Genomic DNA, 9834 nt, shown 5'->3' with positions numbered 1-9834 from the left:
TTCGGTCATTCATTAACTATTTTATTATTTTTTAAATATATTTTTATTGATTTCAGAGAGGTAGGAAGAGATAGAAACATCAATGAGAGAGTATCATTGAGTGGCTGCCTCCTGCATGCCCCCTACTAGGGATTGAGCCTGCAACCTGAGCATGTGCCCTTGCCCACAATCGAACCCGGGACCCTTCAGTCTGCAGGCTGACACCCTATCCACTGAGCCAAACCAGCTAGGGCTTACTAAATATTTATTAAGCACCTAAGCTGTGCCAGGCATGTGAGAATCTGGGAAATGGATATGGAAGATATAATCTCCTAGTATGGGGTCAAATGCCTTTTAGTGTGAATAATAACATACTATATTGCCAATAATCTTTGTGTTCCTTTAAATGGTTAAATAGTAAAGTCTACTGAATAGTGCCCAAATAATGGAAATCTGCACAGATAATAAAAAGCTATAATTATAGTCACAGCTTCACCAACATACAAGGCTTTCCCTCTCTGTACCCTTCACTTGTTTGGTTTCATCAGAACATTCAAATTTACTGGTAATTTGCACTTATAATCAAAATCAACTTCCAAAGTCTTAAATTTATAAAAATAGTTTATTTTAAAGACTCTCAATAAGACTTCAACATCATATTTTCAGATAGACCAACAAGAAAATCAGTATGTTCAGTATGTTTTCATCCGTGATGAAAGTTGCTTCAGAATCTATTCTTAAACCTATATATATTGTTTATTAAACATGGATTAATGGTTTTAATTAAATATTACATAATTGTAATTTCCCCTACAAATCTAAAGTGAAATTTTCATATGGATACAATTTCACAAAGGTTATAAATATATATATAAACTTACAACTAAAGGAAACATTCAGTTTTTCACAATGTTTTAAAAATCTAGAGCCATAATCTCTCTCTTAAAAAAAATTCTTCCCATATAAAAGAAAAAGCTTTCCCATATAAAATAAAAAAAATTTATACATTTCTCTGGTAATGCACATATTTACCTAATAGTAAGATCCAAAATGAGAAGAATTACTATCTCCAGAAGAGGAGGAGGGAGGCAGGGGTGGAGGGGGAGGAGGTGGGGGTATAGAGTATGGTATGGGAAATAATGGATGAGGTGGCATGTTAGGTGCAGGCCAACCCATGTTTACAAATGCAGGTGGTGGAGGTGGAGGTGGTGGTGGTAGTGGAGGAGGGAGTGAAAAATTATGCATGTCAAACACTGGAGGAGGAAAGGGATACTGTGGCATAAGATTATCTTGTCTCTGAGGTGGAAATCCTGAAGTCTCCTGAGGTACCATATGCTCTGAGTTATAAAACTGTGGAGGTGGGGGCCTGCCATGCCAAGGTCGAGGATATCTACCCCGGGAAAATCCTGGTGTGAATTCTCTGTTTCGATATCCTTGTGAATGCTCTGAAGAAGAGCTATGAGCATTCCAATTCTGATGTACTTCTGCAAAATCTTCACCTTTGAGCAGGGTAAAAAAAACATAAAAACAAAATTAATTTAATACATAAAAAAATACTGTTTAAAATTTCAATAAAGGCTTTTCTTTAACTTCCAATATATCTTTCGGCAGTTAAAAATGCATAAGGCTTAAAGATGATTAATTTTAAAGCACCCAAAAAGCCAGAGAATCAGCAAAAGGGAAAACTGGCAAGGTAATAAAATTTTAGACAATGACCACTGGACTCCAACTAAACAGCAGAGAGAACACTAGATATCTCATCACCCACACTCTTAGAAGCTGAGCGGGGAGCCTAGACTTCCTCCCTTAATAGGCTTAATGAGATGCCTCGACCTCCTACCAGGTCATGTCAGGTTGCACAAGGAGCCACAGTTACAGGCCTCCTGCAGTGAACCTGGAGATCACCTGGGGAACTTGGACCTCTGCCTCCACTGCCACAACACAGACCTCCTCCACCTCCTGCACTGGGTGGTGTCAGAGAAGCCCTAGGGAGAGGCAGGGCTTTGAGCACCACCCAGCGGTAGCGAGGCCATCCCCCACTGTTGTCAGGGGAGCAGTAATGAGGTAACCCTACCCAAGAGGGGGCCCACCCTTGCCCATCAGTAAAACGCACCTCCTGGCCTCAGGTGTCAACACAGACTGAGAAGAAAACCTAGACTTGTGTCCCTATCTGGTCGGAAGAGTAATAATATGACACCCTCCCTTCCTTTCCCTGCCAGAGCAGTTTTAAAACCAAGACTGCTAAAACAGAAGTAACATATAGAGTCTTGTAACATAATACCCAAAATGTCCATGTTTCAATTAAAAATAACTCATCATACCAAGAGCCAAGAAAATTCCAAACTCAATGAAAAAGGAAAATTAATCAAGGCCAATACCAAGATGACAAAATGTTAGAATTATCTGAGGAATATTTTAGAATAGTCATAAAAATGCTTCAACAAGAAATTATGAACATATTAAAACAAATAGAAAAAAGCAAAAAAACCCCACAATGGAATATAAATTTTAGAAGTGAAAACTCAATAATACAGTTAATATGTTAATTCTCTCCAAATTAATATATATACAGGTTTAATGCAATTCCTAACAAAATCCCAGCAAGGCTTTTTGTCAATATAAAGATTATTCTACGATTTATATGAAAAGGCAAAGGAACTAGAATACCTAAAATAATTTTGCAAACTTTTAGAAAACGAAATAAGAGAAAATCTTTGGAAATAGGTCTAGGCAAGAAATTCTCAGACTCCATAAAAGAAGAACTGATAAATTTTGTTAATCAAAATTAAAAATTTTGTTTTGCAAATGACCCTTTCAAGAGGATAAAAACACAGGCTAAAGACTGGAAGAAATTATGTACAAACTCATAATTCAAGAATTAAACAGAAATATAATTAGATAATGGGTAAAAGACATAAATATATCATTGAAGAAATGGAAAGATGTTCAATATCAGTAGCCATTAGGAAAGTGCAAGTTAAAATCACAGATATCACTACCTACCTATAAAAATGGCTAAAATAAAAAAACAGTCACAACACCAAATGCTGGTGAGAATGCAGAAAAACAGTCACTCACACACTGGTGATGGGAATGTAAAGTGGTACAGCCACACCGAAAACAGTGTGGCAAGTTCTTGAGGAACTACACATACAACCATCATATTATCCAACAAATGCACTCTTAGACCAAAGAAACAAAAATTTGTGTTTACACAAAAACCTGTACACAAGTGTATAAAGCAACTTCATTAATATAACCCAAAGCTGTTAACAACCCAGATGTCCTTCAATGCATGAATGGTTAAACAAGCTGTGGCATATTCACATGCCACTCTGGAATTAAAAGAAACAAACTTGACACATACAACAATCTAGATCAAGCATGTCAAACTCATTTATTTAAATGAGGCATGTGGCCCGTGTGACTTCATTTATCTAAGCATTCTTGACATGACAAATTATATTATAGAAATAGAGAACAGATTACTGGTTGCCAGTAGTTGAGGAGGAGGTGGGAGGGAGGAAAGTGTGAGTGACTTTATAAAAAGGCAACATGAGGGATCTTTTTCTGTTTTGGAAATGTTCTGCATTGTGACAGTATCATTGTCAGTATCTTGGTTGTGATATTTTACTGCATAGTTTTGCAAGATATTACTATTGCAGGTAATGGGGTAATGGGCATATAAGATCTCTTTATTATTTCTTACAATTCCATGTCAATCTATAAAAAGTTTAGTTTTAAAAAGGAAATAGAAAATAGAAAAGGTATAATAAAATGAAATGAATGTTAAAAATAAAGTATCTTGAGTAAGATATTAGATATCATATCATTTAATTCTAAATATAGGAAGCCACTAGGTTTTTTAAGAAAAAGTGCTAATGAGCACAAATAACTCTAACAAAGTTTAGTATGTCTTTTCCCCCCAGGAGTCATTTTTACATCCTCAAGTTTGAAAAACCACCACTGAACATTTCTTGCTTTAAAATGCCTTCAATACTAGTTGCATGGCAGGAGATAAAAAATAAAACCCAGATAGTTTCTTCAGTTTTATTACTAACGGACATATAAATGTAAGTAAAGATTTTTTAAAAATTGCTATATGTTGCTATATATTTTTAAAAATTTGCTCACCTGACTCATTAAATTGAGATTTAAATTTTTTCCGGCCTTGAATGCGATTTTTTTTTCTGTGTTTGGCTTCTTTTTCCTTTTCATCATCACTAAAATCCAAGGCCTAACAGAGAAAAATATAAAGATTTACATCACATGAATTTACCAATTCAATGGTACATACTTAGAGATGAGAAGAATAATCCTATTATTTAACACTGTCACTAAAAGATACTCTTTTGATATTTAGTAGTTGCAGTAATATCTGAATTAATTACACATCATAGAAAAATAGTCTTTTTTTTATAACTGTCTAAAGCTCTTACTAGACACAAGCCAGTAATCAGATGAGTACTCAAGGCTTTTTGGTTTTTTAATACCTAGGAAGTTTCTGATAGGTAATTTTAAAATACCGATTTTCACAACCTTGAGATACGGCTACTTCCTAGCTAGAAGTTTGACTTCCAGTTTAGAGTCAAGATTCATCATAGTACCAGCCAAAAATGCTAAAAAAGGATCAGTTAGGAATATGCAAATGACAAAGTATCAGATGTAATGTAAATATAGGAGAATGGGCCCTGGCCAGTGTGGCTCAGTTGGCTGAGAGTTGTCCCATGCACCAAAAGCTCACTGGTTGGATTCCTGGTCAGGGCACATACCCAGGTTGCAGGTTTGATCCCCAGTAGGATGCCTGCAGGAGGCAACTGATCAATGCTTCTCTCTCACATTAATGGTTCTCTCTCTCTCTCTCTGTCCCCCTCTCCCCTTCCCTTCCCTTCCCCCTCTCCCTTTCCCTCTCTCTAAAATCAATAAAAACATATTTTTTAAAAAAGGAGAATGTTATACCTTTTATTCAAAAATTTACACATACCCAGTATAAACCAAACACTGTTCTAAACACCATACAGATATTCATTTTTTACTAATATAATGTCAGGAATAGTAAAGGTTATAAATAAACAATAAGGCAAAGTAAGGGCAGAGAAAATCTTGAGAGATGTTATTTAGAGAGGGTTTCAGAAAAAGGCTTTGATAAGCAGATACATGCATGATGCAACTTCCAAGAGGAAATCATTTTAAATTATAAGAGAGCAAGTCATAAGTAACAAAGAATTGAGATTCACTGTTATAACCCACCAAAAAAATAAGACTTAGAAGCTTTATATATTATGACTTCTATGTTTTCTTAGATTTCAGGCATTTATTATTCTATTAGTATCAAAAAACAGATATTATGTTTCTTAGAAAAACAAAAGCAGGCTCACTGTGTATGCATGTGTCACATTTAAAAGGATTTATAAAATCTTATAATGTATAGGATTTTCAGTTCAATCTTGCTGAAATATATTCTACATCGAATCTTCCATGAACCAAAAGTCCGTAACCTCAGAATCCATGATCAAATTCAGAAATATCAAAGGATTTTAGCACCTTCACATACCTTTACTGATCTTAATGTGATAAGATTTTTAAGCTCATGTGAAATCTGCTATCTGCCAGGCAGTAGAAAGTATTGAAATCAGATGGAAAACATTTCTTTCTCTGTAACTGTACAGTCAAATGAGAAGGTAGACACATAAACCAATGAGCAGGTGCTATGATTTATTTAGTGCTATGGCAATAGAAGGCGGAAGGAAAAAAAAAAAAGGGCAAGGAAGATTTCTTGGTATGGGTAACCCAACATAAATCTCTAATGATGAGTTAACAGTGAAAATAAAAGAAAGAAAATTTCCAAGGACTGAGAATATGTGTAGAGGCTCAGTCAGTATATTTAAGAAATGAGAATGGTTTTGTAAGACAAACTGAAAGCTTCTTAAAGAGAAAAATCAGACACTGAAATTAGAGACCAAAAACTTATTGTGCTATTTTAAATACCTTGGCATTGTCCTAAAAGCAGGAGAGAGACATTGAAGTATTTTAATTAGTAATAGGCTATTTTAGAGAGATAGTTTTGCCAATATTTTGCTATCACCTCCCTATAATCAGGTAAAATTTCATTTTCCTTAAACACAAATTTAAATTTGCATTCATTAAACACATCCTATATAATAAAAGAGAAACATGGTAATTGGTGTACGACCGCTACCCTTCCCATTGGCTAATCAGGGCAATATGCAAATTAACTGCCAGCCAAGATGGCGGCCAGCAGCCAGGCAGCTTGAAACTAACATGAGGATTGCTTGCTTCAGTGACGGAGGACTCCAATGTTCCCCGCCTGCCACTGCAGGCTTCTGAGCTGCAACTCTAAGCAACTATGTAACAAATATAGAAGCTAAACAAAACCCCAGAAACCTGCTTTAGTCCGCCGGGCTTCAGCCAGCAGGATCGCAACATTGTAAGCAAAGGCCAGAAACCTACTTTCAGCTGTGGAGGCCTAAGAGCTGGAGCCAAGCCTCAAAGCTAAAGCTGGCCCAGAATAAAAAAAAAAAAAAGAAAAAAAGGAGTGGTTGGGAGCTTCAGTCACCCCCAGCATGAAAACAGCCCTCAGCCCCTCACCCAGACTGGCCAGGCACCCCAGTGGGGACCCCCACCCTGAAGGGTGTGTGACCAGCTGCAAACAGCCATCATCCCCTCACCCAGGCTGGCCAGGCACCCCAGTGGGGACCCCCACCGTGATCCAGGACACCCTTCATGGCAAACCAGCCGGCACCCACCCGTGCACCAGACCTCTACCCTATATAGTAAAAAGGTAATATGCCTCCCAGCACCGGGATCAGCGGAGCCGAGAGGCCTCCCGGCACCGGGATCAGCGTGACAGGGGGCAGCGCCCAAACCCCCTGATTGCCCTGCAGCTCTGTGACAGGGGGCGGGGCCACAACCTCCCTATCCACCCTGCTCTGTTTGTGACAGGGGAAGGCGCCCCAACCCCCTGATCAGCCCTGCTCTGTGCCTGATAGGGGGAGCTCCCCAACGCCCTGGTCGCCCTGCGGCTCTGTGTGTGACAGGGTGCGGCGCCCCAACCCCCTGATCGGCCCTGCTCTGTGTGTGACAGGCTGCGGCGCCCCAACAACCCCCCCCTCCCCCACAGGCCCTGCTCTGTGTGTGACGGGGTAGAGCCATAACCTCCCCATAGGCCCTGCCCTGAGTGTGAGAGTGGTGGCACCCCAACCCCCTGATCGGCCCTGCTCTGTGGGCGATAGAGGGCAGCGCCCCAACCCCCTGATGGGCCCTGCTCTGTGCGTGACAGGGAGCAGCGCCCCTACCCCGATTGGCCCTGCTCTGTGCGTGACAGGGTACAGAGCCCCAACCCCCCTGATGGGCCCTGCTCTGTGAGTGACAGGGGGCAGTGCCCCAACCCCCGGATTGGCCCTGCTCTGTGCATGACAGGGGGTGGCGCTGCAACCTCCCCATCGACCCTGCCTTGAGTGTGACAGGGGACGTGCCCCAACCCCCCAATCGGCCCTACCCTGAGTGTGACTGAGGATGGCATCACAACCTCCCAATCCACCCTGCTCTGTGCATGACAGGGGGCGGCGCCCCAACTCCCCAATCAGCCCTGCTCTGAGCCCAACCAGGGGCTGCACCTAGGGATTGGGCCTGCCCTCTGCCACCCGGGAGCAGGCCTAAGCCAGCAGATCGTTATCTCCTGAGGGGTCCCAGACTGCGAGAGGGCACAGGCCGGGCTGAGGGACCCCCCGCCCCACCGAGTGCACAAATTTTTGTGCACCGGGCCTCTAGCCCTATCTAATAATAGACAAATATGGTAATTGACCATACCTTTGCTATGCCTCCCATTGGCTAATCAGTGCGATATGCAAATTACCTGCCAACAAAGATGGAGGCTAATTTGCATACTGCAGGCAGATCCGTCTGGGGCTGGCGGCAGCGTGATCCCCAGCTGCCAGCCGCCGCCCCAGTGCGAGATCCTGGCCTACCATGTGCGGGGCAGGGCGGGCGGCAGCGCGATCCCGAGCCACTGGCCTGCCCCAGTGCCGGATCCGGGCCTGCTGTGTGTGACTGGGGGAGATGGGGCAGACACCGCGGGATTGGACATGCCATCTTCCACCAGGGGAGCGGGCCTAAGCCAGCAGGTGATTATCTCCCAAGGGGTCCCAGACTGTGAGAGGGCACAGGTTGGGCTGAGGGACACAAATTTTTGTGCACCGGGCTTCTAGTTCATTTATAAGTATCCATATATCAGAAATGAAATGAAGATGATTAAGATGCATTCTCTGTAAGTTTTAGCTCCTTTATGCAAGCCCAACATTTCCTACTTGCACAGCATGATTTTTTAAAAACAGTTTAAAACCCAGATATTTCAAATTTTAATCTATATTTAATATCAAGCTATATTTTAAACTATAAAATATCATAATAAAATAAACTTTAGAATTTTAGAGTTTTCCATATTATGAAAATAATGGACAGTCAACTATTTAGAAAAAAAATGCATGAAGTATGCTCAGATTTAATTTCATAATTAACCTAATCAAACAATTTTATAAACAGTGAGCATTACCATACTTAGCAACTTTAATGCTTAAGTCTGAAACAACAGGGATGTATAAGAATATTTGCACTTCACAAGAAATATCTTTTAAGACTTTTGTAAAGTCTCGAGTACTTTAAAAACATGTAATTTCAATAATAAAATGCCCTATACATAATTAAGAACATTAGGTGATTCTTCAGGGCCTTAATGGAAATCACATGTACATACAACATAAACTAGAAAATAAAACCCCGTGGTAATATGGATACTAAACTAAGATGACTCACTCGTCAAATGACTGACAGTGGTTAAGTGACCCTCTAAGTGAGCATTGCCTGATTCATGTCTCAGCAAAATTAGACATTAATATAGACCATGAATCTTCAGCATTGAGGAGATGTAAAATAAACAAGGTTAAATCTACAAATACCTAGAATTTATAATACTGAGAAACTTCATCAGAACTACTGAGCACATATAAAGACTCTCAATTATAATCATTATTTTATACTATATAATTTCATACTATTTTCAAGAAATGTATACACTCATTGCTGTAATTTCTGTATTTTAATAACTTAAAAATATGCTTAAATATCTCCATGGAAAGGGAAATCAAGTAATTCTACAGATTATCACTGCCTCTATTTCATATCTTTTGAAAGACCATGATATCAAGCTACTCTGGAACATAAAACTAGTCTGGTTGGCATAGATTACAAAAATAAAATAAACTCTTTTTAAAAAGAGGAATCAAACCATGACTTCCTGCTTCACAGGTTGATGCTTAACTACTAAGCAACACCAGCCAGGCAAAAAAATTATTTTAAAGGAGGCAATTATATTGTAAAAATGGAAGGGTAGGTAGATTCTAATAATTCTGTACCTCCAAAAGAAAGGCACCTTATTCAACACGCCATTAATAAATATCTTCATGTCTGACATGGCAAAAACACTAAGTTGAAGAATAAAATTTTTAAAAATAATGACAATTCTCTCCAGGCGTTAAACTGATTAAAAACAGGAGATTATTAGTGAAATGATATGCTAATAATTATTAAAATGTGACTAAAAATATCTTTTAAATGATCAATAAAAAATTCTTATTGAAAGGCATACAGCAGTCACGTGGGAGACAGGACAATACATAGGCTCACAGAGGGCATATGAAGAGCATTAAGGTCAAGGATGATGAATTTATAAGATTAAGTCCTGCCTTACTTTCTAAAATATTGTGCAAAAAGACTTATCCTTACGTCTGGTGGTGGTTCTTGATCATTTTCCCATGATGCATCCGATCCCTTCTCCCT

General features: G+C 39.6%; 1 protein-coding gene across 2 annotated transcripts in view; it reads right to left on the bottom strand.

The window, feature by feature from the left end:
• Positions 1-582: 582 nt before the first annotated feature.
• NAF1 (nuclear assembly factor 1 ribonucleoprotein) overlaps positions 583-9834 on the bottom strand; it is a 50763-nt gene continuing 41511 nt past the window's right edge. Inside the window, exons 6-8 of one of the 2 annotated variants that reach the window (XM_036314402.1) lie at positions 9781-9832; positions 4114-4216; positions 583-1478 (exon numbers count right to left, since the gene is read on the bottom strand). In XM_036314402.1, the coding sequence (XP_036170295.1) occupies positions 1012-1478; positions 4114-4216; positions 9781-9832 (622 nt within the window). In that variant the 3' untranslated portion in view covers positions 583-1011. Of the gene's footprint in view, positions 1479-4113; positions 4217-9745; positions 9833-9834 lie in introns of both variants that reach the window. The other variant, XM_036314403.1, reaches the window with a different exon arrangement.

This window comes from Myotis myotis, unplaced genomic scaffold (assembly GCF_014108235.1).
Source record: "Myotis myotis isolate mMyoMyo1 unplaced genomic scaffold, mMyoMyo1.p scaffold_m19_p_6, whole genome shotgun sequence".
Taxonomy (NCBI): Eukaryota; Metazoa; Chordata; class Mammalia; order Chiroptera; family Vespertilionidae; genus Myotis; species Myotis myotis.
The sequence above is the reverse complement of the archived record's forward strand: the minus strand, read 5'-3'. Positions and strand labels throughout refer to the sequence as shown.